The sequence below is a fragment of the Oncorhynchus masou genome, chromosome 15 (genome assembly GCF_036934945.1).
Source record: "Oncorhynchus masou masou isolate Uvic2021 chromosome 15, UVic_Omas_1.1, whole genome shotgun sequence".
NCBI lineage: Eukaryota > Metazoa > Chordata > Actinopteri > Salmoniformes > Salmonidae > Oncorhynchus > Oncorhynchus masou.
In genome coordinates, this window is record NC_088226.1 from 18,588,883 (window position 1) to 18,605,209 (window position 16,327).

Sequence of the window (16,327 nt, forward strand, 5' to 3'; positions counted from 1 at the left end):
CATATTTCCTGGAAATACATGGGTTGCCCCCCATGAAAAGCATTAAACATTTATGGCAATTTAGCTAGCTAGCTTGCTGTTGCTAGCTAATTTGTCCTGGGATATAAACATTGAGTTGTTATTTTACCTGAAATGCAGAAGGTCCTCTACTCCACCACTTAATCCACACAAAACGGTCAACCGAATTGCTTATAGTCATCTCTCCTCCTTCCAGGCTTTTTCTTCTCTTGACTTTATATTGCGATTGGCAACTTTCATAAATGACTTTCATTACCGCCACCGGTCTATTTCGTCTTTCAGTACCTGCTTCTATAAACCAATGAGGAGATAGGAGAGGCAGGACTTGCACCGGCGATCTGCATCAGAAATAGAACTGACTTCTATTTTAGCTCTTGACAATGCAGACGCTCGTTGGCGCCGCGAGCAGTGTGGGTGCAATAATTGAATAATATAGATTTCTAAATGTGTTTTGCAACGCTCGCGCACGCGACGCAAGCGTTGTTAGTCAGCCTGTAACATATGTCAGTGGGTTTAGGAACAGCAGTAACATCAGGCAGGATTTAGGCTTCCAACAGCCTCGCCAGTTGTCGCTCACTCTTGGTTGCAATGATCACGTTCTCACACTGACTGTGTGGAGGCTCATTGATTTAACATTAAGTTAGCCTACATGATACACTAGTATAGTAATAAAATATATAGCTGTTGGCTATATTATCCACAACTTACCGTTCTTTGTGCAGCTTCAAATGTCGAACAAAATTGGAAATTGTTGCACATCCATCTGCAATTTTCTTCTCGCAAGTTTTGCAAGTTGCATCTGTTTTTATGTTGATACAGCATCGTCTTTACATCCGAGTATCATCTTTTCAAGGGCTCCATCTGAATTCACCCGCCGACGTTCCTCTGCACTGCCACACACTTTTTCTCAGCTGGCACAGTTTTATTGGCTGCTGTCCGTTTCAAACTGTAATCCGTTAAATGAAGATTTGATGCACTGCACACTTTTTTAAATAGCATACTTTAAATGACTTGGGCTTGGGGAGGGAATCAAGTCAGGTCGAGTCGTAAGGCTCAAGTCCAAGTCAAATCACAAGTCATTGGTGTTAAAGTCAAAGTTGAGTTGCAAGTCATCATATTTGTGACTTGAGTCTGACTCGAGTCCAAGTCATGTGACTCGAGTCCATACCTCTGGTATTTGCTATTTTGTTATTTTATTAGGATCCCCATTAGCTGTTGCAAAAGCAGCAGCTGCTCTTCCTGTGGTCCACACAAAACATAAAACATGACACAATACAGAACATCAATAGACAAGACCATCTCAAGGACAGAACTACATACATTTTTTAAAGGCACACGTAGCCTACATATCAATGCATACACACAAACTATCTAGGTCAAATAGGGGAGAGGTGTTGTGAGGTGTTGCTTTATCAGTGTTTTGAAACCAGGTTTGCTGTTTATTTGAGCAGTATGAAATGGAAGGAAGTTCCATGCAATAAGTGCACTATATAATACTGTACGCTTTCTTCAATTTGTTCTGGATTTGGGGTCTGTGAAAAGACCCCTGGTGGCATGCCAGTCGCGTAAGTGTGTGTGTAAGAACTGTGTGTAAGTTGACTATGCAAACATTTTGCGATTTCCAACACAATGTTTCTTATCAAAAGAAGTGATGCAGTCAGTCTCTCCTCAACTCTTAGCCAAGAGACAGGCATGCATAGTATTAATATCAGCCCTCTGATTATAATGAAGAGCAAAACGTGCCACTCTGTTCTGGGCCAGCTGCAGCTTAACTAGATGTTTCCTTGCACCACTGGGCCACATGACTAGACAATAATCAAGATTAGACAAAACTAGAGCCTGCGGGACTTGCATTTTGGAGTGTGGTGTCAAAAATCACAGCATCTCTTTACTATGGACAGACCTCTCCCTATCTTTACAACCATTGAATCTATATGTTTTGTCCATGACAGTTTACAATCTAAAGTAACAACAAGTAATTTAGTCTCCTCAACTTGCTCAACAGCCACAACATTCATTACCAGATTCAGCTGAGGTCTAGAACTTAAGGAATGATTTATACCAAATAAAATGCTCTAAGTTTTAGAGATGTTCAGGACCAGTTTATTACTGGTCACCCATTTCAAAACAGACTGTAACTCTTTGTTAAGGGTTTCACTGACTTCATTAGCTGTGGTTCCTGATGCGTATATGGTTGAATCATCAGCATACATGAACACACATGCTTTGTTTAATGCCAGTGGCAGGTCATAGGTAAAAATAGAAAAGAGTAGAGGGACTAGAGAGCTGCCCTGCGGTACACCACACTTTACATGTTTGCCATTAGAGAAGCTTCCATTAAAGAAAACCTGTTGAATTCTATTAGATAGATAGCTCTGAATCTACCATATGGCAGAGGTTGAAAGGCCATAACACAAACGTTTTTTCAACAAAAGGTTATGGTCAATAATATCAAAGGCTGCACTGAAATCTAACAGTACAGGTCCCACAATCGTCTTATCACTTTCTTTCAACCAATCATCCATCATTTGTGTCAGTGTTGAGTGCCCTTCTCTATAAGCATTCTGAAAGTCTGTTGTTATTTTGTTTACAGAGAAAGAGCATTGTATTTGGTCGAACACAATTTTTAGCAACAGTTTGCTAAGAGCTGGCAGCAAGCTTTTACAGGTCTGCTGTTAGAACCAGTAAAGGCCCCTTTACCACTCTTGGGTAGCGGAATTACTTGGCTTCCCTCCAGGCCTGAGGACAAAGACTTTCCTTTAGGATTCAGATGAAAAATATGACAGATAGGAGGGTCTATATAGTCTCTCAATTTGCAGTAAACATGCTAGTCAGATATGCAGCCAGACTTATTAGCCACTCCTTTTGCCCCATCTCTTTCAACCACACAGTTTTTTCAATTCCTCATCAACCAATGGAGTCTTAACAGTTCTAACAGTCAGTTTCTTAACAGGTGCATGTTTATCAATAACTGGAAGAAGCAATTTCATAAATCCATCAAGTGCAGCGTCTGGATGCTCCTCATTAATCACATCAGACCAACAAATATGTTTAACATCATCCACATAATAGTCACAGCAAAATATTTTGCATGATCTCTTACACACCTTAGGCCCAGCTGTTGGAACTTTGATTTCCTGGATATAGCCACTATATTGTGACCACTGCATCCAATGGCTACAGACACAGCATTAGAATAAAGTTCTACAATATTAGTAAAAATGTGATCAATACATGTGGATGATCTTGTTCCTGTAGTGTTTGTAAACACAGTGGTAGGTTGATTAATAAACTGAACCAGATATCAGGCACTGGTTACAGTGAAAATCTTCCTCTTGAGCGGACAGCGGGATGAAAACCAGTCAATATTCAGGTCCCCAAGAAGGTAGACCTCTTTGTTTACATCACATACACTATCAAGCATTTCACACATTATTTAGATACCGACTATTACCACCTGGTGGCCTATAGCAACACCCCTAAAGAAAAGGCTTTAGATGTGCCAAGTGAACCTGCAACCACAACACTTCAATAACACTTGACAAAAGATCTTCTCTTAGCATTACAAGGATATGGCTCTGAATATATACAGCAACCCCTGTCCCATAAGCATTTCTGTCTCTTCTATAGATGTTATATCCTAGTATTGCTACTGCTGTATCATCAAATTAATTATCTAGGTGAGTCTCAGAAATGGCTAATATATGAATGTTATCTGATGTTATCAATTTATTGATTTCATTAACCTAATTTCTAAGGCTACATATATTAATATGGGCTATGTTCAGCCCTTTCCTGGGTTGCTTATCAGAGATAGACATAATATAGAAAAGAGCAAACAAAGCAAGAGAAAAAAATATACATTCAGCAGTCCATTAATCAATTGGTGTGTGTGTGTGCTGCAGGGTTGAAGTTATCAACCCATAGGCTTGGCTCTCTCATCCCTTCCAGGCTTCTGGATAGTCCTCGTAGAGGAAGATATACGCTCCTCTCAAGTTATTGGCTCTTTCCAGAACAGCTACCTTGTCCTTGAACCTCAGGAACTTGACTACTATCGGCCTATCACCTGGGCCGGTGGTGGGTTTTCCGTCCTGTGGGTGTGCTCCACATCAATCTTGCTGTGGTCCATCTTCAATTTCTCAGAGATCATTTTCCTCACTTTGTCCTCAGACTCCGTCCAGGTCTCTTGGAGATTCTGCAATTCCGTCCACAACCATGTTGTTTCGCCTTGATTGTACCTCGAGATAGTCTGATTTATCTGTCGTTGTTAACATGGATTCACACACAGAACTGATATCCTCTCTCAATGACTACAGATTGCTGTCATCTTTCCGTTCTCCTGTTTCAACTCATCAGGGTGACCCTGGGAGAACTGCAAACTGTTCTTCAGGTTCTGGACCTCTCTGGGCAGGTCGTCCATTCCTTTATTAGTTGAATCCACACTTGAAGCTATTTTGTTGTTGTTGTAACAACTGCTTGTGGGACTTTTTGATCATTTAAAAGATCCTTCACGTGTGTCCTCAACGGTACTGCCACCGGCTTTGGTCGTAGTCATGGTAGCTAGCGACGTAGGTTACGCTGTTACTCCTCGCAGCTCCAGACATGGCAGGGCAGCGTGTCCAGTCCCGCTCCAGGACAGGAGCCTTCCTCTGCGCCGGTGGCCTACTCAGCTCAATGACAGGAGCCTTCCTCTGCGCCGGTGGCCTACTCAGCTCAATGGCAGGAGCCTTCCTCTGCGCCGGTGGCCTACTCAGCTCAATGGCAGGAGCCTTCCCCTGCGCCAGTGTCCAGTCCAGGCACGGCATCCAGTCCCGTTCCAAGGCCGGAGCCTTCCCCTGCGCCGGTGCCCAGTCCAGGCACGGCGTCCAGTCCCGCTCCAAGGCCGGAGCCTTCCTCTGTGCCGAGGCCAAGTCCGGGCACGGCATTCTACCCGGCTCCAAGGCCGGACCCGTGGTCTGGGCATGGGCAAAGTCCCGCACCAATGCTGGTGGAACCGCATGTGGAGTGGGTACTTCCCCCGCACCGGAGCCGCCACCAACGCTAGATGGCCACCTGGACACTCCCCTATAGAGTCAGGTTTTGCGGCTGGAGTCTGCACCTTTGGGGGGGGTACTGTCATGCCCTGACCATAGAGAGCCTTTTATTCTCTATGTTGGTTAGGTCAGGGTGTGACTAGGGTGGGTTATCTAGGTTGTTTTATGTCTATGTTGGCCTGGTATGGTTCCCAATCAGAGGCAGCTGTTTATCGTTGTCTCTGATTGGGGATCATATTTAGGCAGCCATTTCCCCACTGGGTTTTTGTGGGATCTTGTTTTTGAGTTAGTGCATGTAGCACCTCTTATGTTACGGTTGGTTGTTTGTTTCTTTTGTTTTTGTAAGTTTCACAAAAATAAAGATGTGGAACTCAGAGCACGCTGCGCCTTGGTCTGTCTCTACACACAACCTGTGACACCAAGCGCTCTTGTGAGAGAGAGAGAGATTTCATTAAAGGTATAAATTACATTTTCTTTCAAACCTTTTATTTTCTTTAAAATCTTTAGTACAGAAATGCATACATATTACAGTTACCAAAATGTTTACTCTGCAATATTAAACATTAACCCTAATGTTTTTATTATATATTTTTACTAAACCTTTATATAGATCATACATATCTTTATTACACATACATATTATTATTACACAACACTTTTGCCAATAAATATTTATATGTATAATTATTTATTTATTTTTTTAAAGTATTTTTTCTTATAAAAGATTTCCTTTAGTATTTTCCTCTGCTTGTAAACCCATATCTTGTAACGTGACACCTCCTTATGCAGCCAAGACACACACACACACACACACATACTTGGGGGGGGGGGCAGAGGTCAGGAGGAAGAGCTATTTAATTAATGGAAGGTACATTACATTTTCTTATAAACCTTGTATTTTCTTAAAAAACTTTAGTACAGAAATGCATACATATTACAATTATTCAAAAAGTTAATGTTAATGTCAGCCTAATGTTGTTTTAATAAACCTTTGTATAAATCATACATATTATTATTACATGTACATATTATTATTACACAACACTTTTACCCAATAAATATTTATATGTATAATTATAACTTTTTTTTTTAAATTGAAAGAAGTCCTTGAGTCTTTTCCTCTGCTTGTAAACCCACAGCTTGTAACCTTGACACCTCCCCATGCAAACAAGACCCACACAGGTTTGGGTAAGGATTAGGTTAAGGGGTATGGTTAGGGTTAGGTTTAAAATATTTTTACGCCCCCTCCAAAAAAATACCCCCCAAAAAGTCCTGAAATTTCATTGGGAAAAAGCTTGGTTCAACTGTCTTTCTCCATCACAATCAAAAATATTAGATTTTTAACTAAATTACTGTAAGCTTCAAAACATGGTTAAAACATTACATTTTGATAAAATAGATCAAGAAAATACCATCTATACATGTGACATTGTTACATTTCTCCAGCCCTACAGATGCAGGATCTTCATTTGAGCCAGTTTGCTACAGCAAGAAAATAAGAGTGGTTGATACAATTTCCGTTAGGGCAAATCAAGTCGGACATTTTAAAGTGAAAATGATAAACTTTAGAAGCCTTTTTTAACATTGAATACACTATAAGTATGCATTTCCGGGCTGTGCAGGAAAATTCTCAACAACAAAAGACTGATCAAATTAAGATACTACATCTGTATTCATCGATCCTACATCTCTATCTGTCTGAGATTGCTCCTTTAATAAGAGATGACGTGGGGACAGATACCAAATGGGACAGGCCTCAGGTCCAGGTGGGACAGAAGCAGACGACCAGCAAGGTCACTGTTAAGATGTAAAACATGTGAGGGATTGGAAATGTTTGAGCAAGTGAAGTCCTGAAGGATTTAGAACAGTTTGAATGGGGTTTGCCTAGAAACCAACTCATAAGATGCCTGACAATTAAACAATATGTCTTTGTTACTTTGTTATACTGTATAGGTCTTATACCGTAAATGTTCTTATTACCCCACCCCCCAATTCAATCCATCACAAGGTCTGTAAGTGGACAGTTTTAAAATAATTTCCTGGTCAATCAGAATGCTCATATCCGTGTTCCATTTCAAACTTTTTTTCTCTCGTTTCGACCTCTGAGAGTGACCCAGGTGAGAGTGGAAGTTGCTCATAATCAGCACAGATCTAGGGCCAGTTTAAACTTTGAAACCCCATGATAAAGGCCAGGATTGGCATTGTGAGAGCAGATCCAGGACCTGTGGTTTGGGAGCATTTGGCTGGAGCTGATACTCTCTCTCTCTTATGTCCTCCTGTGATACTCAAAGGTAATTTGTGATTTGAGGTTGACATTTGGCACAGCTAATTATAATAGACTAATCTGATTAGGAACGGGGGTGGGGGGTGGGGGGGGGTCTGTACAAGTGTCTCCTCCCATATCTGTCATCGTGCCATCTGGAGAACGTCCTGAAGGGGAGAGTTGAGGAACAGGGTGATCCAGTTGGACAACACGAACACTGCGTTCCCATAGAGGGCGAGAGACTACACTTTCCCTGCATCGACGGTCCCCACAACCAATAGGTGAGTGTCGGCCCGAGGAGAGGATGTGGCGACGTAACTTCAGTCTTGGCCAGTAGCCTGGACCAGTGTTCAGGGAGATTCTAGCTCAACTGAGCAATTCACTCAGTTAAATGTATGCATTTAGAACGTCTTTTTCAATTTTTTTATTGAGGGATGGATTTTTTTTTATTGACAGGTGTCAACAAAGCCATACTACTACATTTAATGTAGTATCAAAATTCAAATAGGATCAATTAATCGATGTGTTTGTATAATTGACTACTCTGAGTTGTGTTCACTATTGTTAGACATAACTCAGAGGTCTCTTTCTAGACTCATAGGCCATATCAATGGCCTTTTTGGGACAGAAATAAATGGATGAATGCAGTGTGTGTTTCCTCAGTGTGGCCAGAAGTCACAATGTAATAAATCTGTTGTTTGCACAACCCACTGTCACAGTGGCTTCCTTACATGTTATAATTGTTCATGTGACATAATTGCTCGTTTTGGGGTTGGCTGGTTGCCTGATTATGGAGGCACAGCGTGTTGGTAGAGGGTAGGACTGAAGTAGTACCCAAAAAAGAACACCAACCACATAGCCTTCATGTTTTTCCAAAGTTCAGCTGTATGACATATTCTTTTAGGATAGGGAAGAGTCAACAAGCACAAGGCCATGGAAACAGACATGTCAATAGTTCATTGGGTTTGTTCATACACTCGGATGTCTAAGGCTCCCATTTTCCAGGCCAGCGGATTCATTTCCCTCCCCCAAAAATATAATGTACTGTATATATTTTGGAACTCAGTCGGGGTATTCTCACATCCCCATGGCAAAACGGGTAGAATTGCAGGAAATTAACTCTACAACTTAAAAAAATGTCTCTCTGCTGTCAAGTGACCAGCGAGCCACTGCGGCCCCTCATGATCAGTTCAGTTCAGTTTTTTTGTGGCCCCCACCCCATCAAAGTTGCCCATCCCTGACCTGACATGTCTTTTACTGTGTCAGGTCAAACCCATCAAGATCAACTCTACTTAAAAACAAGATATTATTAGAGTAGAATTCCTGACGACTAGCCATACAAAGTTACACAATGGATAGGGTGCGGTCTTATTGGATAATCCTGTCCCGCAACATTCTTTCGCTTGCTGTGACATCCTACAGTAATTTTACCACACATGACATTCTTAAGAAAGAGGAATTATATGGATTTGAAAGGTAAAGATTAAGGTCTGGGTTCAACCCACTGAAGCGCGTTGTTGAAGACTGATACAAGAAAATCAAACAAGTATGCCAATCTGTTCACTAAGTGAACTCATTCACAAATCCAGAAGGATTTAGATTCATTTGGATCTTTACTGACGAGCAACAAGATAAGAGTTACTTGTTATAGCGTGGTGAATGTTTGATGTTTATTTTGTGTGCCCTCTCTCACTGATCCTCTCCCCCTCCTTCCTTCTCAGGGAAAGATGGCTCGGGATATGTCAGACATTGACATCCTTAAGATGGAGCTGGAACAGCTGAAGAAAGAAGTCTCGACACCCAGGGAGCCTGTATGTAAAACCAATGGGTCCGTAAAGAGAAGCTCTGTGGCATTACAAAGGCATCACCGTGCACTGATACAGTCCCATTGAACTGAATTAGAATGCTTCTATTGACCCCTCTCCTTTTCTCTTAGGTGTCCAAGACATCCAAGGACACCATGGACTGGTGTGAGGCTGCGTCTGGTACCGACCTCCTGATAACAGGAGTACCAGATGATAAGAACCCCTATGAGCCTGAGAAGGGAGGCTGCATAATCACCTAGCCCTCCCGGGGGACAAACAGCCCCAGGCGGGACGCAGGGAAAAACATCATGTTGTACTTACATAGGAACATATGGCAAACTTATTGCAGCTATGTATCACTCTTTACAGTGCTGAAGAGGCTGAAACTGGAGAGAAAAAAAATCGGAGAGACGTCCACTAAGTTAGCCAGTTTAGGACAACACAACATGTCACACTGACTAGGCTACACAAGGTCACCTGAGGCCACTGGGAGCTGAGGAGGAGATTTATCCAGGGACGATTCAGGGGATTAGAGGGATCACTTGGTTACAATGGTGTCCTTCCTTTCTCCTTGAAGACCTATGACCCTATCCCCCTCACCTGTCAGTTGCCTCTGGTGGTTATAGAGCTTCCAAACAGGCTGTGGAATGTTCCAATTGCACCCACACTGACTGGCTTTTTGTTTCGCTTGTAAATAAAGTGTACCCAGTACAGCAGTTTCTTTGATGTCTATTGGTTCTCTCCGTGTCTTCTCTCTGTGACTTCTCTCTTGTTTTGCACCTCATAGAACATGGATCCTCTCATGCTGCACGTGTCCCTTGATTCAATCAAGTTGTAATGTACGTTTTAGAAATAAACATTTGTATCAGGAGGTGGGTTGATGTCTGATATATCACCGTGAGCTGATACAGACCCATTGAACTAGAACGTTGAATTGTAAGAATTCAAAACTCTTTTTCAGTCACATATTATTTGGATAGTCCCATACTGATGATCGACAGATTGGCATACTATCAACAAACAATCTCTTGATATCCAACAGCTTGTTAAGGTTCCAGTTAAGGTTTGAATAAGGGTAAGGGTTAAGGTAAGGGTAACAGTTACCTTTAGGGTTAGGATAAAGGTTAAGGTTAGTAGTTAGTTAGTTGAAATGTTGAAAGTGGTCAGGATTAGCCAGATCAAGTGGGCCGACTGCACCCTCTCCTGGAGGCGGGCCGCTGTCCAGCCACTACTGATGAGCTCACCTGAGGCCAATTGACTGATTATTGTTTGTGCTATCTTAAGGACCTGACTGAAGGGGCAGAATGATTATGAACCGGAGATGGTGAATATGGTGAATTCCAGGACAGTAGGACGCCCTGTTATAGGTTTGGCTCAAGCTGTTGGATTGGCGTGTGGTACCAACTGTTTTTTTTTTGTTTTTTGTTGGTTTTGTTTGGATAGCCATTACCCTGGCCTTTGTTTGTACGGTCCCGGGGAGAGTTGAAAGAATAACTCCCGAAACAGTTTCCTTCTCTTTGTTGAAGTCACGTCTCTGTGTCTCATTTCGTGCTGTCCCGCCCAGGATTTTGTCAGTGGATAGGTAAGGCCTTTCACAAAAGTTATTGAACGACAAAGCATCTACGTGCGACTATCCAAATAAGTGGTGTCACTCTCTCTCTCGCTGCATGAATGGCAAAACTACTGTTGTTAAAGCAAAGTGAGATAATGAGAATAACAGTAAAAAACAAATAATAGTCATGGTGATTAGAGAGGAAATATATACAGTTAAAGTTGGAAGTTTACATACACCTTAGCCAAATACATTTAAACTCAGTTTGACATTTAATCCTAGTAAAAATTACCAGGCTTAGGTCAGTTAGGATCACCACTTTATTTCAAGAATGTGAAATGTCAGAATAATAGTAGAGAGAATGATTTATTTCAGCTTTTATTTATTTCATCACATTCCCAGTGGGTCAGAAGTTTACATAAACTCAATTAGTATTTGGTAGCATTGTCTTTAAATTGTTTAACTTGGGTCAAATGTTTTGGGTAGCCTCCCACAAGCTTCCCACAATAAGTTGGGTGAATTTTGGACCATTCCTCTTGACAGAGCTGGTGTAACTGAGTCAGGTTTGTAGGCCTACTTGATCGCACACACTTTTTCAGTTCTGCCCACAGATTTTCTATAGGATTGAGGTCAGGGCTTTGTGATGGCCACTCCAGTACCTTGACTTTGTTGTCCTTAAGCCATTTTGCCACAACTTTGGAAGTATGCTTGGGGTCATTGTCCATTTGGAAGACCCATTTGCAACCAAGCTTTAACTTCCTGACTGATGTACAGTGCCTTGCGAAAGTATTCGGCCCCCTTGAACTTTGCGACCTTTTGCCACATTTAAGGCTTCAAACATAAAGATATAAAACTGTATTTTTTTGTGAAGAATCAACAACAAGTGGGACACAATCATGAAGTGGAACGACATTTATTGGATATTTCAAACTTTTTTAACAAATCAAAAACTGAAAAATTGGGTGTGGAGTGGCCTTTCAGGTTATGTTGATGTAGGACTCGTTTTAGTGTGGATGTAGATACTTTTGTACCCGTTTCCTCCAGCATCTTCACAACGTCCTTTGCTGTTGTTCTGGGATGGATTTGCACTTTTCACACCAAAGTATGTTCATCTCTAGGAGACAGAACGTGTCTCCTTCCTGAGCGGTATGACGGCTGCGTGGTCCCATAGTGTTTATACTTGGATACTATTGTTTGTACAGTTGAACGTGGTACCTTCAGGTGTTTGGAAATTGCTCCCAGGGATGAACTAGATTTGTGGAGGCTTACATTTTCTTTTCTGAGGTCTTGGCTGATTTCTTTTGATTTTCCCATGATGTCAAGCAAAGAGGCACTGGGTTAGAATGTAGGCCTTGAAATACATCCACAGGTACACCTACACCTTCTAAAGCCATGACATAATTTTCTGGAATTTTCCAAGCTGTTTAAAGGCACAGTCAACTTAGTGTATGTGAACTTGAATAGTGATACAATGAATTATATGTGAAATAATCTGTCTGTAATCAATTGTTGGAGAAATTACTTGTGTCGTGCACAAAGCAGATGTCCTAACTGACTTGCCAAAACTATAGTTTGTTAACAAGAAATTTGTGGAGTGGTTGAAACATGAGTTTTAATGACTCCAACCTAAGTGTATGTAAACTTCCGATTTCAACTGTATATATACGTATATATACAAGTAACATAAAGGAAACACCAACATAAAGTGTCTTAATAATAGGGTTTTGGGCCACCCTCCCTCTATTACGGGGATGCGACACCATTCTTCCACAATAAATTCCACAATTTGGTGTTTTGCTGATGGTGGTGGAAAACACTGTCTCAGGTGCCGCTCCAGAATCTCCCATAAGTGTTCATTTGGGTTGAGATCTGGTGACTGAGACGGCCATATGGTTTTCATGATCATCAAACCAATCAGTGACCACTCGTGCCCTGTGGACGGGAGCATTGTCATCCTGGAAGAGACCCCTCCCTTAAGGATATAAATTATTCACCATTGGTTGAGGGTGATTGTAACGGTTTTCCTCCTCTTCTGAGGAGGAGTAGGAAGGACCAGACCAATATGCAGTGTGGTAAGTGTTCGTCATTTTATTAAACGGAACTGAACAATACAATACAAAGTAAATAAAAAGAACAACCGAAACAGTTCCGTCTGGTAACTAATACAAAGACAGAAAAACAACTACCCACAAATCATAGTGGGAAAACAGGCTGCCTAAGTATGCTGCCTCTGATTGGGAGCCATACCAGGCCAAACACAGATATACAAAAACATAAAACAACACATAGAATGCCCACCCCAACTCACACCCTGACCAAACTAAAATAGGGACATAAAAAAGGAACAAAGGTCAGAACGTGACGGTGATCACACCGGGCTGGCTGTGTGTTTAATTGGTGTTTACCTTTCCCTCTAAGGGGATGAGAGGACCTAAACTATGCCAGGAAAATATTTTTTCATGAATACACATTTAAATCAATAAAAATAGTCATAATAATGTGATAATATAAAAAGCATTTGCTTTGATAAGTAAACAAAAAAGAGGAATATATGAAAGGTTTATTTCCAAAACGCTATATCCACCAATTTTTCACATTTGTGTTTTTTCATCAGATATGATTGGTACCTACATATGTGTGTAAAATATTACTGTTCTCAGATTGTTTTGATTGATAGATTTTATTCATAGATTGATTTAGCAAAAAGCTATATATCCATTGTTTCGCTGGAATGGAATGTTCATATCCTTATATTTGACTGATATGTGATTGTCTCACCTAGCTATCTTAAAATGAATGCACTTGCTGTAAGGCACTCTGGATAAGAGCATCTGCTGAATGACTAAAATGTCAAATGTAAATGTTTTACATAGAGATCTCATATCTGTCACTAATGTATCATTTGTACATTTCTTTATAATTGTTTTTGTTATTTGTTACATTTGACTGTGTAAATCCTAGCAGTACTATTTATTTATCTGAGAGTGAGGCATTTTGCAAAAAGACATGATTATTTGTCTCTCTGAAATGAAACCATTTATTTCACTATGCAAGTCAGTTAAGAACAAATTCTTATTTAGAATGACAGTAACAGTGGGTTAACTGCCTTGTTCAGGGGTAGAACAACAGATTTTTACCTTGTCAGCTCGGGGATTCGAGCCGCCAACCTTTTGGTTACTGGTCCAACGCTCTAACCACATTGAACAGCCCCATGTCATGATTAGATGGTTAAAAAAACACACCAATCTCTTTCCTAATTTCTTTCAATAATAAAAAGCTAATTTAGCAACATTCAAAAAATGGATATATAGCATTTATATAACATACTGTGCCTTCAGAATGTATTCATACCCCTACACATCTTGTTGTGTTACAGCCTAATTTCAAAATGGATTAAATCGTTCACCCATCTACACACAATATCCCATAATGACAAAGTGAAAACATGTTTTTAGAAATGTTTGCAAATGTATAAAAATAATCAAATAAATATCTAATTTTCAGAAGAATTCACAACCCTGAGTGTACATATTTTTGAATCCCATTTGACAGCAATTAGAGCTGTGAATCTTTCTGGGTAAGTCTAAGAGTTTTGCACACCTGGGTTGTACAATATTTGCCCATTCATTATTTTTGAAATTCTTAAAGCACTGTCAAATTGATGGTTGATCATTGCTAGACAACCATTGTCAAGTCTTGCCATAGATCTTATGCAGATTTATGTCAAACTGTAACTCAGCCCCTCAGGAATATTCACTGTCTTCTTGGTAAGCAACTCCAGTGTAGATTTGGCATTGTGTTTTAGGTTATTGTCCTGCAGAAAGTAAATTAATCTCCCAGTGTCTTTTTAATTTTTAACTAGGCAAGTCAGTTAAGAACAAATTCTTATTTTCAATGACAGCCTAGGAACAGTGGGTTAACTGCCTGTTCAGGGGCAGAACGACAGATTTGTACCTTGTCAGCTCAGGGGTTTGAACTTGCAGCCTTCCAGTTACTCGTCCAACGCTCTAACCACTAGGCTACCCTGCCGTCCCTCCTGTCTGATGGTAAGCAGAGTGAACCAGGTTTTCTTCTCGGTTTTTTCCTGTGCTTAGCTCCATCCGTTTATTTTTTTATCCTGAAAAACTCCCCAGCCCTTAACAACTACAAACACACCCATAACATGATGCAGCCACCTGCATCTACCTGTAAAAATGGCCATTTCGTCTCCTTTCCAAGACCCCAACTGTCTTTTGGTTTTCCTATTGGAATAAGGTCATGCCAATATCATAATTGTATTAGCCAATCAACAGCCTTCTTTCCCAGGACTTAGTGTAATACCCGACCAGGCAGGGCCAAGGGCCTCAGGGTTAGGGAGGTAGTCTGTAGTTTCCATTCTGATGATCAACCTGTTTTTCTCTATGGCTTATTTTACCTCCTTAGAAGAAATTGCTTTTCTTTCTGCTGTTATTGTGCGTGCAGCTAAATGTAAGTGCCAAAATCTTGATGTTTTGTTGTTTGGAGCTAAATAGTGTCTGTTGTAAATTGGTCCTCAATAGGTCCTCAATGGTGTCACCATTGCCCTTGATTCTAAGCAATGTTGTGCTGCTATTTCTATTGACTTGGCCAAAGCTTTTGATACAGTAGACCATTCCATTCTTGTGGGCCAACTAAGAATTGGTGTCTCTGAGGGGTCTTTGGCCTGGTTTGCTAACTACCTCTCTCAAAGAGTGCAGTGTATAAAGTCAGAAAATCTGATGTCTCAGCCACTGCCTGTCACCAAGGGAGTACACCAAGGCTCAATCCTAGACCCCATGCTCTTCTCAATTTACATAAACAACATATCTCAGGCAGTAGGATGCTCTCTCATCCATTTATATGCAGATGATAGTCTTATACTCAGCTGGCCCCTCCCTGGATTGTGTTAAATGCTCTACAACAAAGCTTTCTTAGTGTCCAACAAGCTTTCTCTACCCTAAACCTTGTTCTGAACACCTCCAAAACAAAGGTCATGTGGTTTGGTAAGAATGCCCTTCTTCCCACAGGTGTGATTACTACCTCTGAGGGTTTAGAGCTTGAGGTGGTCACCTCATACAAGTACTTGGGAGTATGGCTAGACAGTACACTGTCCTTCTCTCAGCACATATCAAATCTGCAGACTAAAGTTACATCTAGACTTGGTTTCCTTTATTGTAATCGCTCCCCTTTCACCCGAGCTGCCAAACTAACCCTGATTCAGATGACCATCCTACCCATGCTGGATTACGGAGATATAATTTATAGATCGGCAAGTAAGGGTGCTCTCGAGTTCTTTACCATTCGGCCATCAGATTTGCCACCAATGCTCCTTATAGGACACATCACTGCACTCTATACTCCTCTGTAAACTGGTCATCTCTGTATACCCGTCTCATAACCCACTGGTTGATGCTTGTTTATAAAACCCTCTTAGGCCTCCCTCCCCCCTATCTGACATATCTAGTGCAGCCCTCATCCTCCACGTACAACACCCATTCTGCCAGTCACATTCTGTTAAAGGTCCGCAAAGCACACACATCCCTTGGTCGCTCCTCTTTTTTGTTCACTGCAACTAGCGACTGGAACGAGCTGCAATAATCACTCAAACTGGATAGTTTTATCTCAAGCTCTTCATTCAAAGACTCAATCATGGACACTC

At 41.1% G+C, this 16,327-nt stretch overlaps 1 protein-coding gene across 1 annotated transcript; it reads left to right on the forward strand.

The window, feature by feature from the left end:
• The first annotated feature begins 9,041 nt into the window (after positions 1-9,041).
• On the forward strand, positions 9,042-9,723 carry LOC135555016 (guanine nucleotide-binding protein G(I)/G(S)/G(O) subunit gamma-T2-like). Its single transcript, XM_064987391.1, has 2 exons — positions 9,042-9,125; positions 9,251-9,723. The coding sequence occupies exons 1-2, from the start codon at positions 9,042-9,044 to the stop codon at positions 9,377-9,379; spliced, it is 213 nt and encodes a 70-aa protein (XP_064843463.1). The 3' UTR covers positions 9,380-9,723.
• Positions 9,724-16,327: the final 6,604 nt, after the last annotated feature.